This window comes from Pristiophorus japonicus, chromosome 13, assembly GCF_044704955.1.
Source record: "Pristiophorus japonicus isolate sPriJap1 chromosome 13, sPriJap1.hap1, whole genome shotgun sequence".
NCBI lineage: Eukaryota > Metazoa > Chordata > Chondrichthyes > Pristiophoridae > Pristiophorus > Pristiophorus japonicus.
Genome location: NC_091989.1, coordinates 109,915,770 through 109,933,241, shown reverse-complemented (window position 1 = coordinate 109,933,241; position 17,472 = coordinate 109,915,770). Strand labels below are relative to the sequence as shown.

Below are 17,472 nucleotides of genomic sequence, written 5' to 3'. Positions count from 1 at the left end.
TAAATTCTGGGCTTTACTGCCACTTCAGGGGAGTCGGCTGCCAGCAGTGTTGCCAACTCTGGACATATTCCGGGAGGTTTCAACACCTGATTTAACAGAATTAAGGACTGAACTCCTTCACTCGCGGTCTCCGTACACCAATAAACTGGTTGAGGGGAGGGCTGATTTGCGGGTCATTGGTCGGATTATAGTCTCTGGGAATGTATGAAACTAACGAGAGGCTGACAATGCAATGATTCTCTTTCACCATTCAGTATTCATTGTGAAAGTGGCCGGGAGATTACTTTGTAATTCCAGGTTGGGTTGGCAACCATAACGCCTATGATCCACGTAGCGACTCCGGGAAGCAACAGTAATTAGGACATACGGGAGTAAAATCCGTTGGGAGCTCGCCACCCCTCCCCCACTCACCATTTGCACACGATAGGTGGGGCAGAAGGAACCACTAGGGCTCTCAGAGCAGGGGGAAGTGGGGGTTTGGGGGGGAAGTGAGGCAGATTGGACCTGACTGCCCGATTTTCTCTGCGGTGACCCCACCAGATTTTGGGCAGGATCGCAGAGGAGAATTTTCTCCATTAAGTCTTTCTATTTGCACACAGCAAGGTCCCACCAACAGGGCAATGAGAATATGACTGCATCATTTGTTTTAGTGATGTTGATTGAGGGATAAATATTGGCCAGGATACTGGTGAAAACTCCCCTGCTCCTCTTCGAGATATAGTGCCATGCGGTCATTTTATGTCCACTTGAAAGGGCAGGTGGGGCTTCGGTTTATCCAAAAGAGGGCACCTCTGACAGTGCAGCGCTCCCTCAGTACTGTCCCTCCGCCAGTGCAGCGCTCCCTCAGCACTGCCCCTCCGACAGTGCAGCGCTCCCTCAGTACTGCACTGGAGTGTCAGCCGAAAGTTTGTGCTCAATCACTCGATTTTGTGCATGTTTTAGAAGAAAATGGTTGCAGTGCACTCCAACGAACTAAATGATTCTCCACAATCTCTTGGGAGTCTTCGCATCAGAAGCCCATATGAAGTACAGGCCGGCAATTTACCGTCACAAGACTTCTGCTTAAATATTATTGTGTGACTGGTGAAGTGAGGAGGCGCTTAGATGAATCAGTGGATTAGTGTTTGAGCAAATGACAACAGGGCCAGTAATCCGCTCCAGTGTGATACAGACTGCAGCACTGTATGCTCCCGCTGCAGGCAGTTGCAGCAGACGCACAGTTGTGCTGCCATTGCTCTCAATCCTGAAGGTAAAGGTCGTGTCCTCGGTCGAGAGCCGGTGCATTGATGCTATTTCTCTATTGTGACGCAAGCATGCTGACCCACATGAGCAGATCGCATCTTATCATTAAAATGTCCCCTGTGTGGCACAAAGGGGTCAGCGCGCACGGCGATGACATCATCACCTGTTGCGCACTGATCCGGGGCGCTAATCGTGGGGCGCGGAGCACGGCGCTACCTGTACAGCACCCCCCCACCCAAATCTCCGGGGCACCTTCCCCAGAGACGTTAGCACTGCCCTCCCCCGGGCATAAAGGCCATTGGGTCCCATTACCCACCCCTTGCAGGCGATAATGGAGCTATAAAAAGGGGCAAACCCTGAGCTGATGCAGACATGGCAGCTCTGCCGGAGCTCACTACTGTGTCAGCGAGTTGGTCCACGTCATATTGGTCCGAAAGTTTTATTATTTTGTGTTTAGTATTCTAGGGAGTGGACATTCAGATTAGTTGAAGATTTATCCAAATCTGATCTAAAAAATGAAAACAATAGACTGCTGTGCGAATGAGGAAAGCTTCATTAGTTCCCAGAGAGCTCGGGGCCCCTGCCCCATCCCCACAGTCAGCCGAAAGCTCGAGGGGCCCCTCCCCCAATCAGCCAAGAGCTCGGGGCCCCTCCCCACTTGGGGCTCCTCCCCCAATCAGCCGAGAGCTCGGGGCCCCTCCCCGCTTGGGGCTCCTCCCCCAATCAGCCGAGAACTTGGGACTCCCCCCACAGTTGCCACAAAATGAGATTTTGTTCTTTTTTCGATTATCTGGCTGTCTAATGTTCAGGAAACCCATTCTCGTTTGATTCTCCAGACCGAGGCCCATTGTCTCTACACTGGAACATCTCCCACTTACCAGAGAGCTTCAGCACAGGTTGGTAGAGCTGAGGCTGGGGGCCCTCCAAATGTGCCCTGGAATACTGGTGGAGTTTGTCCGTGCTTGTCTAGTTGGGACCACCCTCCTGATTAAGCCTGCAGGGTTAGCTGGAGCGTCGCGGACACTATGCCAGCCCCAGTGACTGGTCTACCCCTCTCGGTTCCACTAGTGAGTCAGGCTGGTTGGCCGATCAACACCAGTGTTGCAGACTTGCTCAATTCAGTATCGGATTATGAGTCCATCTCGGAAAGATGACTTGGTTCCGAACCTCCAGCGCCAGGTTTGGCAGCGAGGGGCCCGGGGAATCCCAGCGTATAGGTTTGTGATGGGGACATGCTGCTGCTTTCCAATTGTACTTCCAGGTTTACACAGATGACTTAAATGGAGGCATCATTAAAGTTCCAAATCTGTTTCATAGGTAAATGAGAGTATTTGAGATGTAGTTTGTCACTTTGTTACTTCATTGTCTAGAATAAAATGTAACTGGTTTATTGGCCACGTCAGTACTGTACCTTTGCAGGATTATCGTCAGCACAATAAGTAGCCATAAATCCGAGTTTACTCGTCACACGCTGCAGTGTGGATTCCCAATATTTACAATCACAGATTGAAGTACAGGTACTTGTATGGGGAAATGTAATCCTTGCTGTATGTAAAGAGTTTACCATTTTTTGCACACTACGTACAAGGGATCTCTTCCACAAACACCCCATAGTGAGTAAAAGGGCAAGTTGCACCCTCTACACACTTGTGGTGAGGCATTAACTTTAATATATTGGCAAGTAAGCCAATATATATAATCTGCTCTGAGCTAGCTAGGGCTTGGTTTAAACAGTATTGTAAAGGTTTCCAATTCTGTGTATGTAACAGTAAAGGTGTTGGGAATTAAATGCAAGGATAACTGCCAATTAATCCAGTTACAGAAGTACTATTCATTAAAGATCTAGGCAGTCGATTGTCTGTGTTCACCAGGCTTAAAATGGGCCTTGACTGTCTGCTAATCTGTACTGGTTCTTGCCGGACTGGCTGCTGATCATAGAATCATAGAATCATAGAAATTTACAGCACGCAAGGAGTCCATTTTGGCCCATCGTGTCCGCGCCGGCCAACAAGAGGTTATCCAGCCTAATCCCGCTTTCCAGCTCTAGGTCCGTAACCCTGCAGGTTATGGCACTTCAGGTGCCCATCCAAGTACTTTTTAAATGTGGTGAGGGTTTCTGCCTCTACCACCCTTTCAAGCAGTGAGTTGCAGACCCCCACAACCCTCTGTGAAGAAATTTCCCCTCAAATGCCCTCTAAACCTTCTACCAATTACTTTAAATTTATGCCCCTTGGTTGTTTATCCCTCTGCTAAGGGAAATAGGCCCTTTCTATCTACTATATCTAGGCCCCTCATAATTTTATACACAGCAATGAGGTCTCCCCTCAGCCTCCTCTGTTCTAAGGAAAACAAACCCAGCCTATCCAATCTGACCTCATAGCTAAGATTCTCCACTCCTGGCAACATCCTCGTAAATCTCCTCTGTACCCTCTCCAGTGCAGTCACGTCCTTCCTGTAATGCGGTGACCAGAACTGCACACAGTACTCCAGCTGTGGCCTAACCAGTGTTTTATACAGTTCAAGCATAACCCCCCTGCTCTTGTATTCTATGCCTCGGCTAATAAAGGCAAGCATTCCGTATGCCTTCTTAACCACCTTATCTACCTGGCCTGCCAACTTCAGGGATCTGTGGACATGCACTCACAGGTCCCTTTGTTCCTCTAAACTTCTCAATGTCCTACCATTTAATGTGTATTCCCTTGCCATAGAATCCGATGGTCCTAGTTCTTGTGAGTTACAGTTGTTGTCTTGCTTTGGCTCCTGGGTCTTGCAAGATAATTAAAATATTTTTGGCCCCCGGATTCCTCATTGATCCCACACCATCTGTTTTTGACTGAAAGTCAGAGCATTTTCATCTCCTCAGCCAACTTTCCTTCCACTGCTCTTAGTCATGCTCCATTTCACTGCTGTTCTAACCAGTCTTGTTACACCGTCACTCTCTCTCCATCCTGCTGCTGTTAATAGTATTGACCATCTCTTTTGCCGCTGCTGAGATTTGGTTGGTTGAGTCCAGTTCTGTTCAACATGAAATGAATTGCAGGGTGGAATTTGAATATAGTGTCATAGGCACCCATGATAGCTGGAGTAATTCACAGTGAGTGAATGTGTAAGGGCTATAAACAGTCCTGCAAATGAGCTTCAGAAGTGCAAGTTTGGCATCATTTGTCACCTCACTGTGACTTACATAATCGGAAACTTGTGTGTCATTGATCTCCGATTATGATCAAACTTTATTCCTACAGATATAGACAACAAATGCAACAGTTGCTGACCTGACTGCTGCTCGGTCAGGGAGGGGTGTGTGGATGAGGGGTCGGAGGTTTTAGTTAGAGTCAAATGCTGCAAAGGACAGGTGAATTCTCCTTAAAAGATTCCATATCACGCACTGTGTGCTGAAAATGTTAGCCTGGAATTTGAGTGATTCTGTAATATGAATGCCTAATATATCTGCACTATATTAGCTTTTCTACTTTTTGGTTTTAAAAAAAAGTAGAAAGAGAAAGGAGGAAAGCAAGAGCTTCATTTATATAGCGCCTTTCAGGCATCCCAAAGCGCTTTATAGTATTTTTGAAATGCAGTCACTGTTGTAATGTAGGAAATTTTCAGCTAATTTTAAAGCAAGGCCCTAAAAGAGCATTGAGATAAATAACCACATCATCTATTTTAGTGACTTTGAGGGCAAACTCTCCTGTTCTTTTAATAATGCCATAAGATTTTTTTTTTTTATGTCCACATGAGAAGGCAGATTGGGCCTCGGTTTAACATCTCTTCCAAAGGACTCTCTCGGTACTGCACTGAAGTGATGGTGCTCAAGTCTGTGGAATGGGACTTGAACCCACGACCTTCTGACTCCAAGGTGAGAGTGCTACCCACTGAGCCAAGGCTGACACTTGACATGAGAGGAATGTGATATGAACATGGTAAGCGTTTGTACCATAGCATTGCTAGCAATAATTTTCAGTCTTTTGTGTTTATTGAGTGTTGGTGTAATAGGCAGAGGAGGTGGGAGTGACTACTGGTGCATAGAAATTACAACACGGAGATGGGCTGTTCAGTCTCGGTTTGAATTGATGTGTGTGTGTGCTATTGTAAGGAGAAAACTCATTCTAGATTAAGATTATCTATACATTTTATTTTCTTCAGTTTGATAGTATATTTGTAAACTGCATCCCATGATTCACATCAGTCTGTGTATTCCGACATACTGTGTGCTTTGACTCGGAAGGAGAGGGTCCATTGTGAAATGGGTAACAATAGGAAATTGGCAAACTGCACAAAGGTTTTTCAGTCTGTGGCATGCTTGTCATTTAGGACTGGTACATCAAAGTAGCAGGAGCAGCAAACAGTGAGGTGAAATGATACCTTTTCACTGAGGTGATACTATGAAGGATGGAAATATTTTCTGGATCACTACATTCCTATACCACACTACATTTGAGCACTTCTCAATATTCAGTGTTTGAAATGTACAGAAGCATTCTGAATCATAGAGTTTGTGTCTGCTTAGTTTATTATTTATTTGCCTTTTAAAAGAGGAAAAAATTATACTCTCTCAAATATCAAGCTTAACTTGCAAATGTGCTGTGGTTTCTTGCACTGTATAAAGTAAAGCTAACAGAGGCATGCCCAGACAGCAGTGAGTTCTGGGGTCTGTCACTTGTATGAGAACATGCTGGAGCTCCTGAATGAATGAAATTCTGGATTTAATGTCAATAGTAGGGAGTCTGAGTGGGCGCGAGCTGGAAAACCGGGTCCACAACCAAAACTCCAGTGGCCGAAATTCCGGGGCAGGCCCTTGGATGGCCAAAGTTGGTGAAACTCACCCCTGCACTGCCAGCATCAGGGCTGCAACCACTGGTGTGCACAACCCCAATGTAGCTGGAATTATCCCAACTGGGGCTTGGATAGCTAGCCCAAAGCCAGCACTTACAAACGCTCTTTCGGTTTAGAATGTTGTCCTGTGTTACGCTTTTTTGAAGCCATTGCCTAAGAGATTGGGTTTTAAGTGGGGGAAGAGTTATCAGAACTGATTTAATGCAGCAGTGTCTGGATGGAAGGATGAGGATAACAATCTTCTGACTGACCTCTCGTTTGGCTGTGCACATAAGGACTAATTGTGTGAAGATCTTCCATGGGACCAGATCTGCATCGGTTAATAAACCAGCCGATTGAGTCGGAGCTTGTGATCCTCTTCATGTTATTTTAAAAAGTCTTTTGAGGCACAAACTCTCCGATTGGTTTACTGGTTAGATTGCTAGAGCATGGATTGTGGCATTGCTTCCATAGAAGCACAAGAGCTGATGTAAATATGGCACTGGCTCGACACAAGGCATTTTATTTGCCATCTCCTAGCTAATGGCAATGTGTGTGAGGAATTGTTTTTCTAACCTGCCCTGAACAATATCTTTATCTTCTACTCGACTCCCATCACCTTTTTTGGACTAGGCATCAGCCGCGGCTCAGTGGTAGCACTCTTGCCTCTCAATCAGTAGATTGTGAGATCGTGAGTTCAGGTTCCACCCCAGAGACTTTGAGCACATAGTCCAGGCTAACACTTCCGTGCAATGCTGAACTGTGCCGTCTTTCGGATGAGATGTTAAACCGAAGCTCCGTCTGCCCTCTCAGTTGGGCTATTCGAAGAAGAGCAGGGGAGTTCTCCCTGATGTCCTGGCCAATATTTATCCCTCAACTAACGTCACTAAAACAGATTATCTGGTCATTATCATGTTGCTGCTTATGGGATCTTGCTGTGCGCAAATTGGCTGCCACGTTTCCTACATTAAAACAGTAACTACACTTCAGAAGTACTTCATTGGCTGTGAAGCGCATTGGGCTAGAGCCAGGAGTGGCTTTGCCACCGGCCCCAGCTGCCTCTAACTTGCCATGGTTGGCAAGCTTACGGCCCAAGTGTGGAATCACTGGATTTGGCCATGTGTTGCTTGCCATTCAGAATTAACAATGACAAGAGACTGTAGTACAGTGTTCTAGCTCATTGTGGCATCCAAGGTGCTATATAAATGCAAGAGTGTTTTTTCTTTTACATACTTACACTTGTGCTGTGGGAAGTGGCATCTGGACTTTCACTCTGGCAGTTATAGTAAAAACAGTCTGTAGACTTCTCTCTTCTTTCTGTTCTCCTTTATTCCCAATCCCAAAAAACCCACTGGTAAGAGGGAGTTACCTCTTGGGCTCATAATCAATGGGGTGAGACTGACTTTGTCCCTGATGTCTGCTAAAGCATTTCTGTACTTGGCCCTCTGTGTAATTCATACAAGGCTGGAACCAAGTTTAATATCCTTTCAAAGAAAAATGGCAGCTTATCATATTTCCCAGAAATATCCCAAGGTGCTTCACAGACAATGAACTGGTTTCCGGTCTGGTGGCCATTGTTTTATTGGCGAAGGCAGCAGGCACTTTTCTGCATGGCAAGATCCCGCAAGCAGCAATGGGATAAAAGCAGTCAATCTGTTTTTAGTGATGGTGTGTGAGGGGGGGAATGACACTGACGGAACTTCCTGCTCTTTGATTAGCGCCGTGAGATGTTGATATCCATCTGAACAGACTGACCGAACCTCAGTTTAGCATTTCAACCATAGATAGCACCTCCAATCATGTAAAGCTCCATCAGTAGTTCACTGAGTGTCAGCATTGCTCATGTCTGGTAATGGGGCTTGACACCACAACCTTCTGACTCTGAGATGACAGCACTACCATCTGAGCCAAGTGGCACTTCAACCAACAATAAGCTCACTACCGACCACTTCTAAGTAAATTACACAGTGTTTCTATAGCAATGAAAATGTGTAAGACAGTATCCAAATGAACAATCAAGAATAGTGTCGTGGAAAGATTGTAACTGATCGAGTGCCCTTTGCGGGTAATATCCCTGTAGCTATCAGTAACGCTTCAGACCATAATCACTCCAACTCCAAGGGAGACAGTAAGGGCCTCAATTATGAGCCATTGGTGATTTTCTCATTGTTAAGTCACATTTTTCTCAGTAATGGAACAAATCCTCATGACTGGTTGGGATACCTATGATCTATGAAATGACCTTGAGGATGATTGTAATTTACCAAAATTCCCTGCATTCTGGGGAGGTCCCAGCAGATTGGAAAACTTCAAATATGACGCCCCTATTTAAAAAAAAAAGGAGGCAGACAAAAAGCAGGAAACTATAGACCAGTTAGCCTAACATCTGTGGTTGGGAAGATGTTGGAGTCCATTATTAAAGAAGCAGTAGCAAGACATTTGGAAAAGCAAAATTCAGTCAGGCAGAGTCAGCATGGATTTATGAAGGGGAATTCATGTTTGACAAATTTGCTGAAATTCTTTGAGGATGTAACTAACATGGTGGATAAGGGGGAAACCAGTGGATGTGGTGTATTTGGACTTCCGGAAGGCATTTGACAAGGTGCCACATAAAAGGTTACTGCACAAGATAAAAGTTCACGGGGTTGGGGGTAATATATTAGCATGGATAGAGGATTGGCTAACTAACAGAAAAGAGAGAGTCGGGATAAATGGTTCATTCTCTGGTTGGCAATCAGTAACTAGTGAGGTACCGCAATTATTCTATGTTAATGTCCTATATTAACGACTTGGAAGAAGGAACCGAGTGTAACGTAGCCAAGTTTGCTGATGATACAAAGATGGGAGGAAAAGCAATGTGTGAGGAGGACACAAAAAATCTGCAAAAGGACATAGACAGGCTAAGTGAGTGGGCAAAAATTTGGCAGATGGAGTATAATGTTGGAAAGTGTGAGATCATGCACTTTGGCAGAAAAAAAATCAAAGAGCAAGTTATTATTTAAATGGAGAAAGATTGCAAAGTGCTACAGTACAGCGGGACCTGGGGGGTACTTGTGCATGAAACACAAAAGGATAGTATGCAGGTACAGCAAGTGATCAGGAAGGCCAATGGAATCTTGACCTTTATTGCAAAGTTTAAAAGCAAGGAAGTCTTGCTACAGCTATACAGGGTATTGGTGAGGCCACACCTGGAATACTGCGTGCAGTTTTGGTTTCCATATTTACGAAAGGATTTATTTGCTTTGGAGGCAGTTCAGAGAAGGTTCAGTCGGTTGATTCCGGGGATGAGGCGTTGACTTATGAGGAAAGGTTGAGTTGCTAGGGCCTCTACTCATTGTAATTCAGAAGAATGAGAGGTGATTTTATCGAAACGTATAAGATTATGAGGGGGCTTGACAAGGTGGATGCAGAGAGAATGTTTCCACTGATGGGGGAGACTAGAACTAGAGGGCATGATCTTAGAATAAGGGGCCGCCCATTTAAAACTGAGATGAGGAGAAATTTCCTCCTGAGGAATCTGTGGAATTTGCTACCTCAGAGAGCTGTGGAAGCTGGGACATTGAGTAAATTTAAGACAGAAATAGCTAGTTTCTTAAACGATAAGGGTATGGGGAGCAGGCGGGGAAGTGGAGCCGAGTCCATGATGAGATCAGCCATGATCTTATTGAGGCCGTATGGCCTCCTGCTCCTATTTCTTATGTTCTTATGTGATTGTCTAGTAGGAAAATACATCTTCAGAATGGATCCTGTGCTGACTGTGTACTTTATGAACTTTCAAATTAAACCCAGTGTTCATATCATTAGAGCTCTGAAGGAAGGTTTTACATTATTTTGTAGATTAACTTTTCTGCTGCTAAGGTCATGAATGGAATGAACCACGTGCACTTCGACCTGTGAGAGCAACATAAGCCGCAGAAATTAAAGTTTGATATTCAGGATTTGAAATCCTGTTCCAAGTTGTGAAAATTTAAAACTTTTGGCAAGCTTATGACTGCATTTTATTTTAATTATTCATCCTTTGAGTAATTGAGTATCCTTTCATGATATCCGATCAGATGATTTATTTCTAAAACAATGATCCTTTTAAACAGCAACACTGTATTAAATGGGTAGAAACACTGGGTGAAAAGAGTGTTATCGCAGCACTAAAGGGGGAATGATACTGTATTAACCACTCAACAAAGCATCGTTTGGTATGTTTGAGCACCACTTGGTTTGCATTCAAGTGGCCTTTTATTTGTATCTTGAAAGGAATATCAAGCAAAAGGTTTGGCAGAATGACCAATTGGAACAATCTCGAGCATGAAGTTGCTGCCTCCAACTGGCATCCCAGCCGACAGTCAAAGGACCCAAACTCCATCTGAGCTCAAAGCAAGCAGCTCACATTTTGAACTGCAGAACACCATTTCCCATCCAAGCAGCCAATTGGCATCCGCTCAAAAGCTTGGTCTAAAGAGAAGTATGCTGCAGCCTGCTAGATGGAGGAGGTCAGGTTATGGGAAGGACATACAATGGGAAACCCTATTCATTCGCTCCCCACAGCTACACGTGGAAGATCAGCTGCACCATTCTCAAGGAGAGGCTTTTTAAAAATTGATGAACCCAATGAAAGGCCAAGGTCCGTACTGGAGGATAGAAAGATGGTGAAATAAATCAAGAATGAGAGGTGATTTTATCGAAACGTATAAGATTATGAGGGGGCTTGACAAGGTAGATGCAGAGAGGATGTTTCCACTGATGGAGGAGACTAGAACTAGGGGGCATAATTTTAGAATAAGGGGCCACCCATTTAAAACTGAGATGAGGAGAAATTTCTTCTCTGAGAATTGTGGATCTGTGGAATTCGCTGCCTCAGAGCTGTGGAAGCTGGGACATTGAATAAATTTAAGACAGAAATAGACAGTTTCTTAAATGATAAGGGAATAAGGGGTTATGGCGAGAAGGCCATACAGCCCCTCGAACCTGCTCCGCCACAAGGAAGCGGAGCTGAGTCCATGACTGGATCAGCCATGATCTTATTAAATGGCGGAGCAGGCTCGAGGGGCTGTATGGCCTTCTCCTGCTCCTATTTCTTATGTTATTATTATAAGTAGTTGTTGGTTGATTGCAAACCTAGGTCTTTAAAAACCTGTAAGAGGATGAGAAAACAGAGGTGGAATTAAGAGTTCCATAGTTTTAAGGTCTTAGGGCAGGGAGTCTTGATTGAAATGAACTGAAGAAGGAAAAGTGCATTTAAAAAAAAAAACTAGACTTTTTTGCCTTCAACATTGGGATGCATACCACTGTCCTTCCACTTGACGTGGACAGAGATGGATGCTAAACCTGTGTGGGGAAAGCAGAATTGTTGAACACCAGCTCATGCTGGGAAATTGAGTACCCGGCTGTTAAAATAAACAGAAGAGAAAATCATGGGCTGGGTGTGTCCAGTTTCTCAATCTGTGCCAGGAACACCAAAGGGGAAAAACTATGTCCAGTAACTTAATCAAAGTCAAGCACAAAAAAGCTAACCAGCTTGTCCTCAACATTTCATCTGAGCAACTCGATGATCCCCTAGTTGATCTTTTTCAACCAGGATTATCCAGAAGAATTAGTCAAGTCATACCCTAGTACAATTTCTTCAAGGCCTTGTGCTCACGTCAGCCATGGTCAATTTTGTGAGATATCTGAAGTTGTTGACTGCATGCTGTTATGCACCTAATATACAAAATCCAAAGGGCAGCTACACGATGCCAGGGATCGGCCATGGTGGCCTGGAGTGTAGGAGTAGTTGCTGGGGGAGCATGTAGTCCTGGAGTAGTTGATGTGATGAGAAAGTTCTAATTTGAAATATTTTAAGGGAATAGAAATGCCAGATTGAGACCTTAGAAGTTGGTGCGTGGAACAATATGGTAAGAATTATGAGAAAGTTTGATTGAATGAAGTTATCGGGTACACGGACTAAGATGTTGCAAAGTGGCTTCTACAGAGCTTAATACAAGGTAGGTAATTTGTTGTGATTCCGAAACAATACCTAATTAGAGGGGTAAGTAGTACAGTTTGGCGTAAATGGCAAGGTTCTATGACACTGCTGATGTGAGTGACATGGCAGATAAAATAAGTCGAAGGAAAGTTGAAAGAAGCCTAAGACAGGTGTTGGGATAAATGATATACACAACAGGTAATCTGAAACTCTTGGAACTAAAACAATTTAAATGTAATACTGCCTGGGCATTTTGTGTTGACAAGCGATGGAATGCAGTTCAGTGGGATATTTGGTTTTGACATAAGAACAAACATAAGAATATAAGAAATGGGAGTAGACCATACGGCCCCTCGAGCCTGCTCCGCCATTCAATAAGAGCATTCATCTGATCCTGGCCTTTACTTCACTTCCCCGCCCCTTCCTCATAACCCTTGACTCCCTTATCATTCAAAAATATATTCTTCTGGTTGTAAAGAATAAGTTTGAACTGGAATGCATTTTGGAGAAGGCAGTGACTGTTTAGCAAAGGAGGGCACTATCCAAATAAAGAGAGAACTGGAAAATTAGGACTGGATTTGTACAAAGCATTATTGAGAAATACTTAACTGGAACCAAAGAGGAAACAATATTTAATAGAAAGGAAGAATTTGTGTTCATATAACATCTTATAATATCTCTCAGAAACATCCCAAAGTGCTTCTGAATTGCTTTGAAGTTGTGGAGGTGAATGTGGAGACCATTTTGCACACAGCAACAAGATGAATTAGCAGTCAATCTATTTTTGGTGTGGTGACTGAGGAAGAATTTGACAAGGAGACCGGGAGGAGCACACTGCTCTTCAAATACGACCACGGGATCTTTTACATCCACCTCAGCCATTGTAGCAAGCAGATTGGGCTTTGGTTTAACCTCTCATTTGAAGGACAGCACTTCCTACAGTGTAGCACTCCCTCAGTACTGCACTGAAGTGTCAGCCTAGATGATGTATTCGAGTCTCTGGAGTGGGGTTTGAACCCACAACCTTCTGACCTGGAGGCAAAAGTGCTACCAACTGAACCGTGCCTACCAATAGGCTTAAGGGTGGTATATTTATGACCGAGCCGAGATATTGAGAAAGCAGCAGGTGAAAATCAATGAATGAGTAATTGATTGCAGCCATCACACTAATATTGACAAAGTAAAGTGTTTTTACACCAAAAGAAAGAGTACTGGAGCTTCAAGATTATTTGTAGTGCTAGAAAATGGATATTCTCCAGTTCATAGCGACCAGGCTAAATAGAAAGGATGCCAACAGATTAATTGCATTAATGTACAGTGTTGTGACTAATGTGCAACTACTCCACCAATGTGTATGAATGAGACAAAAAATATCAGTTTAAAAATATTTAGCTAGAAAATGGTGCAGGAGTAACATCGCTGATCAGGAAAGAATAGGTTTGTCTTTGGGCGGAGTTCTGAGTCCATTTGGGTGGAAATCTGTGATGTAAAGCAGCAATTCCCAATTGCTCTTAGCATCAAAGCAGAAAGAGGAAATTGTTTTGTAATTATTGGAACATACAAGAAGAAAGGAGAGTAAGGATTAATGAAGGGTTTTAATGGTGTTAATGTATGCCCCTGTGAGCATGCTTACAGGTTGGTAGAGCTGTTAAGTTGGGACTGGCTTAGCCAGTCACATGATGTTCACAAGACTCAATAAAACCCCAGCCAGTTGGGTTCGGGGATCCACGATGAGGCAGATGGTTGTGAGCCTGGTGGATGAACTGGAAATGTGTAGTGTGATTATTAAACCTTTGCTAATAAACCAACTAGTTCTTAATAGCAATGTGTTGCTATGAATTCTTAAGCAAAGAACCCGTGAAGCAAATACATTACAAATGGCACTGAATTCCGGTGGAATGATAGCGGCCACCTGAGCGGCCACCTTTCAAAAGGGACAGATAAACATGGTGTAAGAAATCATGGATTTGAAGAAAGCCTCATCAGACTGGTGTTAGAATTAAATGATTCATTCCATAGTACAATAGCTAAAGAGACTTGAACAGCGTGAACCTAAATAACTGATAACAGGCAGCTCCAAACATCTGAAGGTCAAGAATGGCCTGTCTGACACCAATCCTGGGAGGATGCGAAGAGGAGGGTTTCACCCAAGAGTTGAGACAAAGTACCTGACATATCGGGTTAAATGGTCCTGTCCATATCCTGCACCAGGCCCACCCCTAAAAAGAGAATAAAAGAAAGACTCAGAAGGCGTTTCAGGGCAGACGGCAGAGATAATAACTGTTCGTCCCACCAGCCGTCTGTCCATTCGGGACTAATAACAGCTACTTGTCACTGATTGTGTGTTGTGTTTGACTATATTTGAACTATCGGTCCCTTTTAATAAATTGCCTTATAACTCCTAAGATCCTTTGGGTATCTGTGTGTGACGTGTGATCCTGAATCTTAGTGGTGTCAGACGTGTGATTCAGTGTGTTGGGAATTGTAAGGTTCCAAGTGGGCTGGCGGACTTGGTCCTTAGGAGTTATAAGGCAATACTCAGTCTAAGACCCTTTGGGTATCTGTGTGTGACCTGTGATCCTGAATCTTGCAATGGGCTGCTGCAGGGCTGCTTCTGGAATACAGCAGGAAAAACAGCTTCCAATATTCAAGGTGAGAGTAACTTGAGCAGCAGTGGAGGGGAACACCAATGCATAAATACAAGGCATGAAATGAAATATCTACCATCTAGAACTTTGCTACCCAATAGAAATTGCTGACCAGTCACAGATGTGAACACAATGAGACTGTTTTAGACATGGGCACTAATTTTAGTAGAAACCCTTTACATAGGCACACTGCACAGGTCAATATAATTCACGTGTGTATATTTACTTAATGAACATCTGCCTCCATTCAGTAACTAAGGAAGTAAAGCACTCTCTCCAATGAAAAAACACTCTCTCTGCTTTTTGCCTTGCCATTTTACCAACCAACACACATGGGTTAAAGTTCACATGCACACATCGTGTGACTATAGTATTGAGATCACATGCCCAAAGGTGATGCCTATTACCCATTTTTTAAAATTTAGTAATCAGAAATGCAGTTTGCCACATCTGGATTCCCAATGAGCCACATGTGGCTAGTAGACGATACTGATGTTCAATTACTACTACAACAACTTGTATTTATATAGTGCCTTTAATGTAGTAAAGCATCCCAAGGTGCTTCACAGGAGTATTATGAGACAAAAAATTTGACACTGAAACACTTAAGGAGAAATTAAAGCAGGTGACCAAAAGCCTGGTCGGAGTGGTAGGTTTTAAGGAGCATCTTAGAGGAGGAAGAGGTGGATAGATTAAGGGAGGGAATTCCAGAGCTTGGGGCCTAGGGAACAGAAGACACGGCCACCAATGGTTGAGCGATTATAATCAGGGATGCTCATGTAGGTTAATATCGGAAACCTGGCGCTAGATGGCCAAGTAGTGAGATTAAAAACAACCCAAAGAAAAAGCATAGATCTTTAAAAAGGAATCAGAAATAGAGGGAAGTTTAGTGGAAGACACTATGGATAATTAGGGGAAAAAAGGGAGAATCGTAAAAACTAAATTGAAAGAGATATTTAGAGAATAAAGAGAGACTACTTGTATATATTTGTAGTAATTGTTGGAAGTGTGATGATGAGAGCATTCATGTTGGGAGCATGGGAGTAGTGTTGGTCGCAGTACTAACAGTCTGGTTTTGGGACGACTTTAGTAATTTCCTTGTAACACTGTGTATTGTACTTTTCCAGGATTATCCACGAGGATGGATTCTCTGGTGACGATGTGAAGCAGTACAAGCCTGTGGTGTACAGCAACACCATTCAGTCACTGGCAGCCATTGTCCGTGCCATGGATACCCTGGGCATCGAGTATGGTGACAAGGAGAGGAAGGTAAGGTGGAAACTGCACTTACAATAACATGGGTGGAGAGGAAACCTGGCTATTAACTGAGGCAAGGAAGCCTTTATAAATTAAACCAGGGCAACATCGGCATTGTCCTATAAAGCTGGGCTGGACGTTGGAATATACATTGTCTTTGTTTGATTAAAGGGTTATTAGTGGAATTCACAGAGTTCTTGGTAGAATCAGGAATTGGGTATTGTAATCTATATTTCAAACTAGCTACCTGCAGCAAGAGTCCTGTGACATTAGTGAAATCTCAAATACAGATAAATCGTGGGCTTGGATTGACCTGTTTGTCCCAGTTCAGTGTTTTAACTGTTTTTGCTGAGCACTACTAATGTGAATGCTTTAAGTTTACAATTTAAAATAGAATAGACCGAATGTAACTTTGTACTTGCCATAGCTGATTCCTTGCCATGATAACCATTAATGATGCTAATCGGCAAATCCGGCACAGATCAACTTGAGAAGTGGTTACAGTGGCCTCCATGTGTGATATTTGAGCAAACATATGTTTTGTTTCCTGGATAGCAGAGGCATTGATTATTTGTTCACGTTAAAAATGGCATGATATCTCTGTCGCTGTGTGCTATGTCAGCTGTGTTCTGCGTTGGTAATGCCCAGGGTAAGTGAGTCACACACTTTGCCCAGCTTCCATTCCCAAATTGTGTCAGCTGTGGCTCAGTGGGCAGCGCTCTCTCGCCGCTGAGTCTGAAGGTTGTGGGTTCAAGTCCCATTCCAGGGACTTGAGCATAGAAATCTAGGTTGACACTCCAGTGCAGCACTGCTGAGGGAGTGCTGCACTGTCGGAGGTGCCGTTTTTCGATGAGACGTTAAGCCGAGACCCCATCTGCTCTCTGTCCTGACCAATATTTATCCCTCAAACAACATAACAAAAACAGATTATCTTGTCATTATCACATTGCTGTTTGTGGGAGCTTGCTGTGCACAAATTGGCTGCCCGTTTCCCACATTACAACAGTGACTCCACTCCAAAAGTACTTCATGGTTGTAAAGCAGTTTGAGATGTCCGGTGGTCATGAAGGGCGCTATATAAATGCAATTCTGTCTTCTTTCTTTCGAACATTTTGTGACTTGGCCCACACAGCCAGCCAGCTCAGAGCAGAATCGGCAGCATAGGTTTCCATTGCACTCGGAATGTAATACATCACCCATACAAAAGAAACCAATGCGAAATTAGATTTAAGATAATGCCAACGCAGCAATAGTCCCTCTGTTAACGATGGTAGCAGCATTTCAAACAAAACTGTAGTGCACAACCAATTTGCCGTGAGTGGAGTTTGATCATGCACATTTGCTGTTGTGTGTAGAGTATATGTGCTTCCCGCCTTTGGGTCGGCGCTTTAATGTTCTGATTGCACCATTTCCTCACTGATTTTAAATTGACGTTTGCGATGATCGTGCAGCTTCAGAATCAATACCGAGTTCATTTTGGTATTGGATTGCAGCCGTGCCATTGTTGTCAAGGGGCCTGAGCAGACTGAATTACAGCCTCGATCCACCTGCCCC

General features: G+C 43.8%; 1 protein-coding gene across 3 annotated transcripts in view; it reads left to right on the top strand.

Annotated features, from left to right (window-relative positions):
• Nucleotides 1–17,472, top strand: part of LOC139278757 (guanine nucleotide-binding protein G(o) subunit alpha) — a 323,558-nt gene that overhangs the window by 80,601 nt on the left and 225,485 nt on the right. For all 3 annotated transcript variants that reach the window (XM_070897862.1, XM_070897863.1, XM_070897861.1), the window contains exon 3: nucleotides 15,789–15,930. In XM_070897862.1, coding sequence (XP_070753963.1) covers nucleotides 15,789–15,930 — 142 coding nt within the window. The remainder of the gene's footprint in view (nucleotides 1–15,788; nucleotides 15,931–17,472) is intronic.